The sequence below is a fragment of the Onychostruthus taczanowskii genome, unplaced genomic scaffold (assembly GCF_017590055.1).
Source record: "Onychostruthus taczanowskii isolate IOZ18803 unplaced genomic scaffold, ASM1759005v1 scaffold20, whole genome shotgun sequence".
Taxonomy (NCBI): domain Eukaryota; kingdom Metazoa; phylum Chordata; class Aves; order Passeriformes; family Passeridae; genus Onychostruthus; species Onychostruthus taczanowskii.
The window spans coordinates 7,356,836-7,373,998 of NW_024499240.1; the positions used below are offsets into that span (position 1 = coordinate 7,356,836).

The window sequence follows — 17,163 nt, forward strand, 5'->3', positions numbered from 1 at the left end:
ACATATTCCAAAGAAATTCTACCCAAGACACAGTAAGCAGCTACGCCTCTCGAATTCTGGACACAGCCAGCAATCCACACTAGACTGTTGGTCTCAGTCGTAGCTACATACACAACTGAATTAAAAGTCAAACATATTATGTTACCTTACACACAGAACTTGGGGAAAAAAAGTACTATGCATGTTGCCTGGACAGCTATCTTCATTTGGGACAATATCCCTCCCCTCAGCCCTATTTTCCCCAACACTGTTCAGCAAGTCTTTCCAGAACAAAAAAAAGAGAAGCGTTTAGGCCAAAGTTTGCATTTCCCACTGAAAAACAACATGCAAACCAAAATGACAATGATTTTTCCATACTGCCACCATAGAAGAGGTCATTTTTTCCACAACTGACACAGAGCATTCAATATGGGAACACTGACTTCACTTTCAAATAGATTTCCCAGATTCTACTGAGTACAAAGAGCACTTTAGTTCAGCTTTTAGACAGTTATTGTTACACTAATGTATGTAAAGACATACATCAGGATGAGACTGTGGAATAATTAATGCTTACTAGAACAAGAATGCCTGCATCTGTTCCACAAATATGGCCAAGTCCTTAAGTCAATGACATGACTTGTGTGGATGACCATTTGGTGATTCACCACTTTACAAAAGACAACAAGCTGTTTAAAAAACCCTAAAGCTTACACAACTAAAATGTTGTGCAGTATATTCATATACCTCCTGATGATTTACTTTTAAATAATCTGAATTTATTCTTTCCTTCTCTCTCACGAATCAGGATTTTTAAAAGTCTAATCTACCAAAAAAACTCCAACACTGGATCCTTTAACTGTGTTTTATAAACATTTACAGATTAAAACATGCAAAGTACACTGGATATATTTAGTTATGCCACTGGTTTCTCTGTCTCCAGAAGAGAGATTTGAAAAGATACAAAAACATACATTCATCTGAGAGGCTCCTTTTCTTTATATAGCAGTGGCATATGACAGAAAAAAAAAATTATGATAAAGATCAATCCCTGGATCTTAAGAAAATAGAAATACAGGTAACTACGCCAGGATCAAAAACTGTCACTATAAGCTGTCAGTGGCACATGCACAGAGCTTGAACAACAATGATTTTACAGCAAGCTATGGATGACAGCATAGTCAAGCACATTTAAGCAGTACCACAAGCTGCTCACTTCAGTAATGCTATAATTTTAACTTAGTGCACTTTTAAACTAAAGCCCTATAAGCTACAAAGCTTAGGCATGTAGCACAGAAAGGGCAATGCTGCCCTTGCAAGCTTAGGAGTTTGATTGGAATGGCTCATTAATTCACTTAGCAATTTAAATGCATTGTCATTAAAAAGAAATTATGAGAAAAGCTATCCCAAGAAAGAAGAACTTAAGGACATAAAAGGACACAGACAAGCCTTAGTACATGTCCCTTAGCTTATTGGGATGCGTGTTTCTAGCTCCATCAGACAGTATCACATTCTAAACAAACATTTTCATAAAATTAACTTGGTAAAGAAGAGCAAATAAAATTAAAAACAATAGAAAAATTCCTTCTACAACTGGGAAAAAAAACCCCAGCTCTGAACAGAATGCCTTCCAAATCACCTTGGTATACTTAGAAGATAGTCTAGTGTGACACTCAGCTCATCCATGCTTGTCTGTTCAAGGCATAATGGAATCGTCAGAATGAGGCCACTCCTTCTGTCCTTCCCTCCTGTTTCAGAAAGAAAAAGTAATTACAAAGTTAACGTGAGGTTTAAGCAGAACAAATAGTTTGCAGTTAAGTGGTCCCCAACTTCATCACAAAAGCAATCTTTAAACTTGCTGTGAAAACCTCAACTGGTATTTCACCTCTCAGTTGTGAAGGTTCATCTACCACACGGATATTTAAAACATCAACAGGGCATCAGAGCATAGCCCACATCCACAGCTGTCACAATTTTTGATCTAATACTTTCAATATAAACAACACAAACCAGGTGTTCCAGAAACTTCTGGGGGTTTTTTTTCATTTTTACATTATATTATTAAGAAGCATCTCCTAGACCTTCTATAGTACCAGCCTATGAGAAACCTAGTCCACTCCCAAGCTGAGCATGACCCAGCAGCTCCAACTGAAGCTCCTAGAAAAGAAGGACTTTCCTAGTCCAACTGACTACGACAGGAGGATCACATACTACACAGGCTGCCCGTGGCACATTCTCTAAACTGGCACTTCCTTCAAACATAGAACAATTTCAAGACCTACTTACGAACAGCTAAAAGTCACCTTACAATTAAGATATGTGTTTCCAACTGCTTGCCTTAATCTTCATCTGCATTTTCAAACCTTTCTGGTAAAACTTATACACACAATATTAGAAACAGTAAATTCTGATATATTATCTATTTTATTAAGGAAAAAAAACCCCACAACACACTTAAGCACATGTAGGAGTCAATTATGAAACAATCTTCTCTATATTTTAGAAAAAACTGTACAAAGACATCTATAATCACAGGTTTATTTGGGTAAAAATCAAGAAAAGTGAATTCCCATAATCTGGAAAAGAACATCTTTATTCTCAAACTGTTTTTCACATGGCTAAAGCAATTAAATTATGCTTTTGCTTCATAAAGTTCTTCAGTAGAACTGAATTTCCATCTGATCAGTAAGAACAACTTCTTAGAGAATAGTAACAGCCGTGCAGAAACAAGAAAAGGCACAAGCACAGCAATGCTTGCAGACTCATACACATATGCTGACATAATTTGATGAGAGTTCTCCCCATCCATGAGGTGCATGCAACATATTGTTACACAACATATGTTAGAATCTTAATTGCAACAGGCCTTTTTTCCTTGTTTCCAAAGCTGTGCAAACATTCTAAATTTGGAACTTTAAAGATCCACTGATACATAGATATTTTCCACATTTTTGTAAAGGACCTACTACTTTCAGAGGTCCATTACAGTAGTTGTGTTCCCTTCCCTTCCTCTTTTGTTAGAGAATTGTTGCAAGGAAACAGCAACACACTTTTTAATAACTGTATTTCTAAACTGAAGAATTGAAGAGTGGTGCTATATGAGAAAGGACAAATGGACAGATGCTTCCAGCAGAAACAATCTACAGCAACAGTTATTTACAGACTGTTGGATGTCCACCCTTCTGCTTCTGAATGGCAAAAAGCCTGAAAATTGGAGTGAGGAAGCAGAGAAAAAGGGAAAATGCTTGGATTTAAACAGCATTTGCTGAACTGACTAAACAAAACACAACCCAAATCCCAGAAATATAATCTCTTGACATTTCACAAAAAGACCAGAATAATTATCTAAATTATTATTTCATGACAAGTCATCAACTGACAGGTTTTTCCCCCAGCTTGTAAACACTGGTAAGGAAAGCAACTGAGAGCATTACAAAAGAAAAATTAAAAAAAAAAAAAGAAATTTTTTAGTTTATTTTGCACCAAAGTGGTTGTTCAAGGCTTTTTGTTGACTTAGGAGCTTGCCTTTTCTTCTGTGCTATGTGTAATGACTTATCAGCATGAAAACTACAGCAGCCAGGGATTTCAATTAGAAACCACTGTTTGCTTCCAGAAAAAGACAGGATCAACATTATTAGTACCAATGTAACTCAAAAAATAACAGAATTCAGCACATAAACACTGCAGGATTTTCCTAAAATACTGTTTTTCTGAGCATATGTTTTTAATCATTAATGAAACTATTATGAAACTATATAGAGTAAAATTTATGTAAAGAGACATGATGAACTGATTTTTGTCTGTCAAGCCACTTACACTGAAGAACACCAAAAAAATCCTGCTGCATCAAGCTTTGCCATTCATTAAATTAAAGCACTAACCAATTCCAAAATCATGAAACCTACTTAGAAATACATTGGTCCAAAATGGTTCCTAGTATTTAAAATGCCACTCAACAAATTACTTCCCACTAAGAATGTCTGTATTTTGAAATGGATCAGGCAGCTTTAATAGCAATTTGAAAATGCACTCTAGTTAATGAGAATATCCCCTTGCAATAAAATGCTGAACAACCAACTCACAACACATCTGCTGTTACTGTGGAAAAACTGTCCCAGGATTTCATGTGAGTTTAGTTTTAGGGGTTTGATTGTTTTTAAAACAGGAATTGTTAAATTTGCAATTGCTGGAGACAGTAGGAAAATTCAAAGCAAAATGAATTCTATTAACAAAAAGAGCAGGTTTCACTTTTCAGGTGATTGGAGCAGGCTAAACTAGACCAGCTAAAAACATAAACTGAAATAAACTAAACTAGAAGAATATTTATGGCAACACTTGTCAGTTTTTGAAGTTGAGAAGTGTTCTGTAAGTTACCTACTGACGCTAGATCAGACAATCGAACACCAAGAACTAGCACAGCTACCTACAACAGCAGTGAAACCAGCGAGGGATTGCCATTCACCATTTGAAGCATTTCCTTTATTTTTTTATTTTTTTTTCTGGCAGAGGGAGGAAAAAAAGTTACCTTCAACATAAGATTCAGGAAGTTTTAATAAATACAGTGATAATTACAACCTTCCCTGAATTGACTTATTGGCAATAATCAAACTGTTGCAATGCATGGCTAATTCTGCTCCCATGTGTTCCTATGCTGGAGAAAAAACAGGTGAAAAGGAAAGAAAAATTTTCTATAGAAAACCCTGAAAATATTCACTGTTTTTCTAAAACCAAAAAACTAAAAAGCTAAACCAGCAAGCATTCTTTTTGGATGTCCATTAAATCATCAGTCTCACACACAGACAAACTTATTTAAAACTTTGCAGGTTGAGCTACAGGCTACAGCAAAAGCAAGTCCTAAACACCAACAGCTTGGCCACTAGATAAAGGGTTCCAGAGATTCTTTTGGTATATGACAAAGCACTAACCAACAACACATTTTTGTTAAATAAAATCCAGCAAATACAAACAACCGACTTAAATATCCCATACAAATTATGCAGGATGGAATCAGTTCAGGAAAACTGAAATTGTACCTGAAAGAAATGCCAATTTTTTCTTCAGAATGGGTAATATTACCGAGGCTTCCATTCTACTTCAGATACTTTTCACAGCTCTGAAACACAAGAAGTTGAAGTTGTCAAGCATGGGAAATCAGATACAGTGTTTCACAGTGTTACAGTTTTGTATTCTTCTGAAGGAAGAACACAACACTGTAACAAAAATCTAAAGTACTGTAAAAACTTAAGAAAAAACATCATTATAGGCACTATTCATACAAATATTTAATTAAAGATTTCTTTTCCCTCATTGCAGGGGACAAACAGTCCAACCACAAAAACCAAAGCAGAATCTCAACCAAGGACAAGAAGATAATTTATATAAAATCCCATTTCCCAACCCTAATAAACTACAATTAATTTTCAGGTAGGTTATCTGTTTGCTCATTCAGATGTAAAATAAGTGCAAATAAGACTGTGCTTTTGCACAGTCTGTCTGCTACTACCAAGAATATAATAATTATCTAAATATGTTATGCTACATTTCTGTCAGGACACTGCCATTACCCTGCCATTAGCAGGGCTTCAGTTTAAGAAAAACATCCAACAGCCTGAATAACTACACCCTATCTATAATCTAAACACAGAAATGCTCCTGCTTGTTTTGCCTCCTCCTTACCCTCATACAATTTTTATTGCACAGTGAATGAACTGCAACTCACCATGACGCTTTTTTGCCTCACTGACAAATGCACAGGATGCCTGAACTGCAACCTCCTCTTCCTCCCAACACAAAGTAGGAACTGGCATCTGCTTGTAACTTTCTGAGGTGCTACTTCCACCATGTATCAATCCATATAATTAGAAAATCTAATTCTGCTCAGAAATACTCAATTCAAGACATTTGCCAATATCAGTCAAAATAAAACAGATCAAAATCGATTTTTTTTTTTTTTTTTGTTTTTCATTCCAGGCCCAGGGCTTCAGACTGCAGCCTGGAATTCTCCCTCTGGATATTTCAGAATGCACACAAACAGAACATTTTTTTCCTAGTATGGGGGAAGTTAACTGAACAAAAACTATAAATTATTTGGGAAAAAAATAAAGAAAACAAAAAATCCAGAGAAATCCAAATAGTTTCAAGTAAAATAATTATTCCTTTTCATGTTAAAACAATGAGCTTCATAACAAACAAAAAATGAGTGATCATAATATTATAAAAAAAAAAAATTTCAACAGCTTTTTACTGTCTCTTCCTACTCCAATGTGTAACATGTCACAATGTTCATTCCCACCTCTTACTCCAAAATCTCCATATTGAAGTGCAATTTTGCCAATTACACAGAATTCACACTTCACATATTACAGAAGGAAACAAACAACTTTTAGCTCCCTAAGGAAACTGAGTCCCATGACAGTCTGCACTTTGAACAACTACTCAAAAAAGCATCCTATTAAAGCTTCCTGTATGTTTTAGACAAAGATTTGTAGTTATTTGTTGCATAACACACAAAATGCAAGAATTACTCAGGCAGTCATTTTTGTCTCTCAAACCACTCTGTGTAAGCTTTTTAACTGCAGCACTTCTCTTGATTTTCCTTTTTCAAGATGTGGGACACGTACCTGAATTATTTTTCCCCCTCCTCCCCAAGTTACATTTCCAAATTATTACAAATGCCTCTTTATTATAATCAGTGAAGGAAGTTCAAACCTACACACACTTCATTATCTTCATACTTGCACACAGGAACAAAAGTCTGCATCAGCTTACTGACTCTAGGGAACATGTTTCTCTGCTGCTCTGAAAAGACCTATTTATTTAATATGAAAGCATCGCTTGGCTTTCTGCCACAGTAGTGGCACTGTCCATGGACCAAAATAGTTCTTTTATTCAGTATTTCCTGGAACCAAAGGAAGCACTCTGTTCAGAGTGGAGGGAGGTGAGTCAGACCAGTTAGAAAAACTGCTGGTAATTCTGAACACCTAGCCTTTGTTCCATAAACTCCTGAAGTGTACAATTACCTCTCTTCTGTGAGAGCTTTATCATATCTGGATAGGTTTATCATCCAGATGAAAACCTGCTCTGATGAGAGTTACCAGAACATAGCAGAAAAAAAGAAAATATTCAGTTTAAAAAACAGTCTTAGCATCCTTCTCTATTTTTGACATCCAAAGAGTCTCAGGATGAATTTTAAAAAAGGTGGTTTTTTTAATATTGGAAAGTGAAACCATTTCAAGAAAGTTGGCACCTACTTTCCAACAGAAGCTACTAAAGATGTTTTGAAAAGGTACACTGCTTTGTACCTTTGCAATGTATTTAGACCTACAAAATAGATGCAAAGCCTTCCATTTGTTGGAGAAAGACAAAATTACACACTCTTCAAATTTTCCATCAAACTCTAAATTTAGCATGAGGAAAGAGTTGTTGCTCAATATCTAACCACTATTTAGCTGAATGAAACAGATTCAGTGTCTATTCATCAATATAAAACCCATTTGGTTTCATTAAACACAGGAAAGCTACTGAAGAAAAGCAAAAGCACTGAAGAGAACAGATTTCATGAGAGGAAAGCGAAATACTTCAGGAAGCTGCATTTCATCACTTCAAAACCTAAATAACAAAACTTTTATGACAAAATGTTACAGATATGAAACAAATAAAAAGGTTACATTTGTTTGCTGAATTTCAGAAACAATTAGTGCCCACCTAGAATGTACTTTGTCATAATACCTTAAAATACCATATAGGAAACTTGTTATTCTTTTACTTAACATGTTTCCTGGACACATTCAATACACTTGGAAGAACCTCACTGAACTTGTTTAGAACAACCTAGGCTTTCAGGTTATTAAATCAACAGAGCAATGTCAGTCTCCAACAACGTATTCATTCTTTTGAAGATATCCACAAGAAGGTGGCAACACTAAATTTGCATAATATTTGTATTTAAAACCTAAATCTTTGAAAGGCATTTCAGTGAAATAGAAAACTCTTCCAATCCCCTTGACAAGCAGAAACTATTACAATTTGTGGAGAAAATTCTCTGACATACAAACATGAAACGTGTATACATTAAGGAGAGAATGGGAAAGAGTAAACAAACAGTTCAAAAAAATTACAGAACAGGTAAAAGTTGCAAAACAGTATTTCAAGCTACACTCCAATGTGAAATCAAATCACAATTTAGTAGGCTGCATCCTCCATAATTTCTAGACTTTGGAACAACTGCAAATTACAATGCGTTACTCCACACACCTAAAATTTTGGAAGTTCTTCCAACAACAAAAGCCAAACAAAAACTAACAATGCTCCACAACAAACAAAAATACAAAACAAAACAAAAAAAAACCAAAAAACAAAACAAAAAAAAAAAAAAAAAACACAAACCAGTGAAAAATCAGAAAAACTCACACACAATAAATACTATGTGTAATTCACTAAAGCACAAAATTTCTGATGAATGCAAAGTTTAGCCTGTGTTTTCTCCTATCCATCTTCACTGCCATTGAATTAAAAAAACTAAATAAGAACCAATGTCTAGGCACTGTTTTAAGCCATTGTAAAAGTCTATTAAGGACAAGGGAAGAGGGACGTGTTGACGGACAAGTAGAAATAAGATGCCAGAGAGAAGCTCTCCTAAGAACAGGTAACAGGTGTTTTCTTTCTAAGCAACCCAGCAGAAACCACTGCTCCAAAACATTAACAATCAAAACAAATTCAGGCTTAAGAAGAATTAATATTAACATGTTTATTCATGTCTGTTAGACCTGAAACCTTTAATATTCTCAATACATGGTGCAAGGCCTTGAGTCTGCACATGAGCATCTGTTGCAAGATTCAAAGAACAAGTTCTTTCTTCATTCCTTTAGCATGTATCTCACAAGAGCATGTTAGTTGGTCTGTCAAGCACTGGACTACAAGTAAGAAAAAAGAATCTGGTTTCTATTCTGTTCTGCTATGAAATATACATATGGCTTTCAGCAAGTCATTTATCCTCTTTTAGTCTCCATTCAGTTTCTCCATTTAATTCACTTTTTACAAGAGTATTGTGATGTTTAATTCATTAATGTTTTTGAAGACTTGAGGGATTAGAAGGAGCTCCACAAATCTGCCTATAAATAACCAAGGAGCAGATGGGCAGCAAGGTTCAAAACTGTAGCAGCTTGCAAGTCCAGGCACAAACAATAGCACAAATAACAATAGACATTCTGAAGTACCAAAGGAAAAAAAGCCTCAAATCATGTAGAATGAAAACACTTTTTCTTTTAGATCAACTTTTGAATTGCAGACCTTCAAAATCTTCATTCTCTGAAGCCAGAACACAGGCTTTTTTAGACGCTAACTTCAACCCACAAACCATTACCCTCTTTTTCCCTGAATCAGCCTACAACTAGTTCATCTGTTCCACAGAGAAATAAAATCCACATGTAAAAGACAGGACAAAAGCTGAGTATAAAATTATCTATGCAAATTATTATTTCACCTTCCTTTAAAGCTACATTAAAGGATGTCATCTCTCCTACAGCAAAGCTGTACAAAGAGAGAACACAAACAAAGGTGTCTCCAGGGCTGATGCCCCAGGGTAATTTGAGAAGCATACTCCTGCCCAAAAACAGAAAAAGGCTGTAAAATATTATTAGTTAATGCTGTCTTCAATTAAAAAGCACCTGGAACTTGGCTAATCAGCTGGACAGTTTCAAGATAACCATAAAACTTGATGGAGGAACATCAGCTTACATATGCAAATGCAGTGTTTAGTTTTTACTCTAAGATATTATGAGCAGCACTAATAAATATGTAACATTAGAGTCCTCAGGAGAAAAGGCAACTTTAGATATTTAAGGAATATCAGATTTTTTGCCTTTTCAACCACTTCCACATTTTTTTTTACTATCAGTAAAAACTATCCAGAAAAACCCACAGAAGTTTTATATTATGCCTGAAGTTGTACACAAAAAAGATATTCCTGATCTTCTTTAACCTGCTAATTCACACTAAAAAAGTCAGAAAATAAAAAACACAGACTACTTTCATGACTATGTAAGCTGCTTTAACTCTAAAGCAAGATGCAATCACTCAATGCCATTTCCATTACACATGTGCTGTTAGCACCCTAACTCAGCAACTTGCCATAGCAGTTCAAAAAACACACTGAAAATGTGCTCTGACTTGGGTTAAAGCTGAGGTAAACAGGATGCTACACCATAATTCAAAAGCACACTGTCACAGCCACAACAAATTTAAGCTTGGAAAAATTCCAATTCCACTCCATTTTCATCTGAAGGTTCAAACCTTGTCTTCCAACTAAAGTTAATAATAGAATTCAGAACTGTCTGTTCACTACTTCCTGTATTTAACCCATCTTCCATATTCATTTCCCACCCTTTTTCAATCCCTCAGCGTTCTGTGAAAAGTGAAATAAAAAGCAACAAAAGGAAGTGATGAGCAATATAATGAATAGCAAACCAGCAAATGGAGAACAGGTGAGTAAGAGGTTATGCCATCTGAGAAGAAAAAGTCATTGTGTGTCTGAGTTCTAACTTTGATCACAGTGAACTATTCATTTCACACAAAGGCAGAGCTTTTCCTCAGACTTCAGGCAAGTGCCAGAGGGGAAAAAAGGAAGAGTACCAAGCACAGAAACAATGTAACTCCGGATGCACAATAACACCTGCAGGTACAGCTGTCAGACAATACCAACACCTCAGTCTTTCCACGGAACAGGGCCAGCCACGGGTCCTGTGCAGCAATGAGCACCTTGGCTCTCCAAGAACAGACTCAAACTCACTGGCCATGCTCAGAGAGCAAACTTGCCCAACCCAAAGGAACACCTGCACACATTCATAATGATGCTGCAACATAAGACATCAAAGTTGACACCTTGCTAGAGTTTTCAACCCTTTCCAGCCTCAGTCAAGCCACACACATGGTCTATGCTAAGTTATAGCAGTTTTCAGGCCTCTTTAATCTAGAATAGTAGAGAAAATAAGCCACAGGTTTTGGATGCATCTCCATAGTCCCTTTTGTGCCACATTCCTGCCACATTTTGCCATTCTCTCTCATACAGTGAGACACCATTTACCCTCCTGAAGAACCCTACAGCTTGCCCACCAGCATCAGAATGCCAATCTGCCTCATACATTCCTTCCCTTACAACAGGCAGCCAAACCAGCAGAAGTTGCAATCATCTGGTACAGTCCCATCCCACTTAACACTATCAAGTAACCAGAGAATACAGAAAATGATCCAAGTTGAGAGGCTGCTTCTTCCACCACTTCCTACATAGCAATATGTCAATTAAATGCTATGTTTAAAGCATAGCAGAGACATTTTCTCTTCCTCATCACACTGCCCTAAAACTCATTGAAAGAAAATTCTAATTTTTAGGTCTTAAAATTTCCCTTAGTCAGAAGTCACACGGGAATAGTACAGAATCACATGGATCACAACTCCTACAACAGAAATACTTCATGAGGTTAGGGGGAAGAAAAATAACCTACAGATCGTAAAATAAAATTACATAGTCCTCTCCTAACTCCCTCTTCTTAAAAAAAAAAAAAAACCAAACAAACAAACACAAAACCCCCCAACAAACAAAACCAAACTAGCATATAAGTCACAAGTGCATGGAAAAATAAATACCTTACCACCAGCTCATTAAGGAACTGGCCAAAACCAGTTTGTGATGAAAGACCAGAAAGCTCCTATGCTTCAGTACTTCATAAAATGAACTAGGACAGCGGGTGGAATGAGATTGGACAATCCAGGCCACGGGCAGGGAAGTCAAAAGACAAACAGCTGTACCGATGAGTGCAACTACTGGCAGTCTGGAACAAATGAAAAACACTTTCCTCTGGGGTGCAAGATTAGAACTTCTTGTTCTTTTTGCAATACTTATATAAGAAAACAATCTACCACTTCATAACAATACACATATTTGGCATTGGTTACAACTGCATGTGGCTCAGGGCCCCAGGATTCAATTTGCAGCTCAGCACAGTGACACTCCACTGAGTGGAGCAAAAAGAAATGCTCCCCTACACTGAAAGACATCTTGTGCAGCAGACACAAAAGCAGTCATTCTTTTGGAGTGGAGGAAACTGACCAAAACAAGATAACAAAGAAGAAGGGGCTAATAAGAAGTCTGTTTACAAATCCCTAAAGCTCTGGGTTTGCTACCTGATCAAAAAGTTACCAGATCAAGAGTATGATTTTGAAACACCCTGAACAATTTCCTCTGCCTTAAAAAAAAAATTAAAAATTACTGTTTTGTCCTCACTCTACAATACATAAAGTATCCATGATAAGGGTAATAATAAAAATCCCTTCAATAAGAAATAAATAACTTGAAAATTTTGCTAATATTAACCAAACATGAAAGTACAAGACACTGAAATATTCCAGATCTGGTAAATAAATACCTTATTCACATATTTCAGAAATCCATTAATTCACTGCTCTAGAGAGCAAAGATAATTATCTAAGATGCCCTTAAATTAGTGGGTACAGGAGAAATGAATCTTAACTTTCATGGATGTCTTCAGTTTTTGTACTCAGATTAACAATTCTGCACTCAGATTAAAAATTCTGAACATGTCAACTGCAAATCACAAATTAAATCAGCCACAGCAACCACCTGCAGTAATCACAACACCTCTCCCTCTCTCCTACCCCCTCAAAATAAAACATGCAGCCTTCCACTACTAACAAATAAATCAATAAACCAATACATAAATGGTCACATGCTTCAGAGAAAATAAAATCAAGCTCTCTAAGCTGCTGCCTGGAACATCCTGCATAGATGCAACACTCATACATTTTCCAATGATTCTATTATAAGTAAGAAGGCAAAATGAAAGAATTAGCAAACAGAATATGAAAGCAGAAAGAAAACAGACAATCTGCACTGAGGTCTCAAGTTTGGCCATAGATATCATTCAGTGACCAAAACATCAAGACAATATCAAGCCCATTTATCTTATTTTTAGAACATATTTTTGCTTTGGCCTTACTTGGTCTGGTCAACACTTATCCTCCATGATACCTCACTAAGAAGACATCTCAAATACAATTCTGCCAGCATCATAGGAAGTGATCTTGCTTCTGAATTCTCACACACCCACTACATCTATCTCCTTTGAATTATTGTTTCTGCAAAGCCCTAAGTCATACCTTCATTTCCTCTTAACTACCGTAATTTCCTCTTAATGGGTTCTTTACGTCCCAGCATTCCAAACTTCAGCTTGTCCAAAATGCAGCAGTTCATCTTCTCACCTGGAAACAGGAAAACAACACTCCAGATTGATTTCCACTTGCTTCCTTGTTGAGTTTAGCATCTGCTGTAAGGTTATTCTAACTTCAAAAATCTCTCACTCGTATTTAGTCTGAAGAGCTAAAAGCTTTGCCAACTCATTTTTCTACTTGCTCAATCAAGGTTCCCAAGTCTCTCATTTATCTTCCAGCAGAAGCTTATCAACACCATCAGAGCAGCAACAATTACCTTGATACTATTAAAACTTCTTTCCTTACTCTCACCCACTATCACAGAACCCTCTTAAAAGTAGAATTCACTTATCTCCAGTCTTATGCTTAAACACCCTCTAATAAACCTGCAGCCACTCTTCTCCTTGTGAGACACTACTACTACGTGAGACACAAGCTGCACTGTGAGCTGCATGGGCAAACAACCTAATTTAACTTTAATATCAGTTTTGTTTATGTTACAATGCCTTTTGAAGACTTTTTAGAAGTCACAAAATGAAAACAAAGTAAAGCAGAGAAGTTAAAGAAGGCACGAGTTAAAGCCTAAGTAAGTTTCTACAAAACCAACTGCAAAGATGTTGTTCTAGGCAGTATATTCATCAGTATCAAAGCTTCATAAGAACCAAATACAACGCATGAAAATTACAAAGACTTATTTTTGGAAGAGACCTATCTTACTTACCATTGGTACTGGAATGCAAAACTGTCTGCTAGGGTTACAAGTTTGAGCTCCAGATCCCAGGTTCTGTAAATTTAAATGAAAAAGTATTTGACCATATTTTTTGGTTTTGCTACTCAATCTAAAACTTTATTTCCTTGGAGATTGAAAACAAGAGTTTCTTACAGAGTTATACAATAGGGGAGTCAAGATTTCTGTTGTATATTCACAAATACTAGTAAGCTAGGCATTTGAGTTTAGCGGGACAGCAGGAATCCTGCACTTTCTACCAAAACATATGGTAGACATCAACATTGTTTATAGTTAGCAGGCAATGCTCCTGAGGCAGCACCGGAAGCAGTGGGAAAGTAACAAGAACCAGAATCCCTGTAGTATGCTTTCAATCAGAGGTAACCTACATGAAGTTCCAGGCTTAATTGAAAATACAACATTGTTAGTAGATTTTTATGTGGAGAGGAAGAAGGTATTCCTACAAAAGTACTCGTTACTATAAAATTTTAAAAAGCAAAGTATAACTTGAGTAAGAAAATATAAATAATCCCTCTTTGTGTTAGAAGATGTGGAATTAACATATAAGCATCAACGTTAAACCTCAGCAAATGTTATAAGACTTGCACAAAGCCTTGTAACTTGATCAAATTCCACCCATGAAATGAAACCCAACAAAACCTCAAAAGTTCAAATTAGTGTATACTGAGTAAAAGGCAAAGTCAAGATGACAAACACACTTCACTGGTTTTACATTTTTTTTTGATAGATCAGTTATTACAGTAATCCAACAGTAAAATTTAAATTAAAAACACCCTTCTATTAATGGAAGTTTTCTAGTCAGCCTCAAAAAGGTGGGAAAGAAGGCAAGAGGACACATCTATAGACTGGGAAAAAAATACAAACAGCAAGTCCTTGAGACAGCTTAAGTACAGACACACTGGAAATCCTGCAACATCATTTCCAGGATAGGCTCTGTCTACTTTATCAGAAGCTGCCTATTGAAGGTGTTCTGTATTTCCCCGCCCATCTTCACTGGGGAATAAAGATGTTCCTCTTTATAATCTAGTCCTAAAGATTCTTGACAGTTAAGTAGCACTGTATTAAAGATCTTACAGAAATTCCTCTGGTTTCCCTACCTCCTACCACTCTCAAGCAACAGCCAATTGAGACTGAGCTGAAATTCACCTGACTGCTTTATTTTGTTGACAGCAAATGACAGAACCATGTGAATTTCCTCTGTTTACATAAGCTTAACTGAGAAATTTGAATCCATAGCCAATTTAGAATTACAGCCCACAAATCTAAAAACACATCTATTTCATTTTTTAAACTGTACTTCTAGGAAAACTGATGTCACTGATCAATGAAACTTCAAACAAAATATCATCTAGCAAACTACTCCAGGAAAAACAGTCAGCTGAGATGATTTTACAGCACTCCTCAAGCAGCAATCAAGAATAAAGAATTGCACATAAAGAATTGTGCAAAATCCGAAAATCCACCCCTAAAACCACACTGTAATTACTCTTAGTTTTGGTGGAAGATTGTCGCAGAATCACAGGATTATTAAGATTGGAAGGGACCTCTGGAGATCATCTATTTGAATGGTTCCAATGGAATCCCATTTGGACGCATTGCTGTGTAACCGCTGGTGGTGACCCAGCCTAGGCAGGGGGGTTGATGGCTCCAGAGAGGAAGACTCCACAATCTCCCTGAGCAGCCTGTTCCAGCGCTCTGCCTTGCTGCTTTTCTCCTGAAAGAGCAAGGTGTGACCAGCACCTCACCAAGCCACAGGCCTCTCTGAGCAAGCTTCAGTTCTATTCTGTAGTCCACCTTCCCCCTTTTGTCTCAGGTTTCTGCTTGGTACAGACAATGGCATTAGGACTATAAATACTCATAGTCAGATAAAGGGGAACCCTTACTAGCACAGTAAGTAATAACTATTAGTAATCCTATAATGTAGTAACAATATTCATTATTTACTATACAATGAATCTTAGCAGGTGATGCCATGGAAGGGAGAAAAGGGGGGGAAACCCAGTACTTCCTCATCACAGTGAATTTTAATGCATGAACAAAGTCAGGATCCAATTGTGAGGACACTGCAATACTAAAAATGGAGAGGACCAGTATTTCCTTTGGGATGCAGAAAGATGAGAGAGCAACAGACAAAAGCATATATTAATACATATCCACATAAACCTCATCAGTTTTGGTCATTATAAAACTTACAAAAAGTCAAAAAAAAAAAACAAAACAAAAAACACTCTCTCTTAATTGTTTCCACTCTTGCTTCCATACACTCGTTTAAATTCATTAACAAAAACAGTTGCTTTAGTGCATCGTCTTCATAAAATTGCCTGGCTAAAGAGCTCTATGGGGGGGTAGCAAGGGACACCACAATTCTGGGGGAGAAGACAAAACCGCTGGACAATAGACCTGTCAAAAAAACCAAAGAAAGGGTAACCACAGCTATGAGCAACCACGTCTTCAGCAGTGAATCAGCTTCCCGACCAGGCAGCGCTTCCAGAAACCCAGGAGCGCCGACGCCGCGGCGGTGACACGGCCGTGACTCGTCCCCAGCCCGCCGGCCGGACCGGCGGCCACGCACCGCCAAAATCCCCGCCGGGAGCCAACTCCCGCCCCCGCCTGCCTCCGGCTGCTCCCCTTGCCCGCACCCCGCTCCTTCCCTGCCGGGCCTGCCGCGACACCCGCGGCGGCGCCCGCACAAAGGCAAAAATTCCTCCGGCGGCGGCCACTCGGGAGCCCCCCGGGAAGCCCCCCCGCCGCCACCGCGGCGGCACGAACAATGCCCGAACCTGTTGCGCGGGTTCCCCTGGGCCGCACCGACCGCCGTGCCCCGGCACGCAAGCGGCCGGCGGCACCCACCGCGGGGCAGCGAGCGGGACGAGCTCGCAGCAGAGGCTGCTCCGCAGCACGGCCCCGCCGCCCCGGGAGAGCCGGAGCCGCCGCCGCACGGCAGAGCGGAGCGCCCCGCGGCGCCGGCACCGCCGCCCGCGAACAAAGCGCGGCCAGGCCGCAGGGCCTGCGCCGCCCTCCGCGGGGCTGGGGCCAGGGCAGAGCCGCTCCGGAGCGCGGGTACTCACCCGATGCGGCGCTGCGGGAGCCCGGGCTGGGAGGACGCGGGGCGGAGCCTGGACCCGCCCGCTCCGGCCGGGCTGCCGTGGCTAAGCTCAGCCGCCTCGCACCGCCGCGCTAGCCCGGCGGCAGCCCCTGGGGACGGGGGCGTCTCC

The 17,163-nt window shown here is 38.4% G+C and overlaps 1 protein-coding gene across 6 annotated transcripts in view; it reads right to left on the reverse strand.

Moving 5' to 3' along the window:
- The window catches only part of SESTD1 (SEC14 and spectrin domain containing 1), a 49,529-nt gene extending 32,372 nt beyond the window's left edge, over nt 1-17,157 (reverse strand). For 2 of the 6 annotated variants that reach the window (XM_041403348.1, XM_041403343.1), the window contains exons 1-5: nt 17,017-17,157; nt 13,922-13,984; nt 13,150-13,251; nt 5,013-5,092; nt 1,619-1,727 (exon numbers count right to left, since the gene is read on the reverse strand). In XM_041403348.1, coding sequence (XP_041259282.1) covers nt 1,619-1,727; nt 5,013-5,067 — 164 coding nt within the window. In that variant the 5' untranslated portion in view covers nt 5,068-5,092; nt 13,150-13,251; nt 13,922-13,984; nt 17,017-17,157. Of the gene's footprint in view, nt 1-1,618; nt 1,728-5,012; nt 5,093-11,619; nt 11,805-13,149; nt 13,252-13,921; nt 13,985-16,728; nt 16,987-17,016 lie in introns of those variants that run through there. The other 4 variants (XM_041403345.1, XM_041403344.1, XM_041403347.1 and 1 more) reach the window with 4 other exon arrangements.
- Between the last annotated feature and the right edge of the window lie 6 nt (nt 17,158-17,163).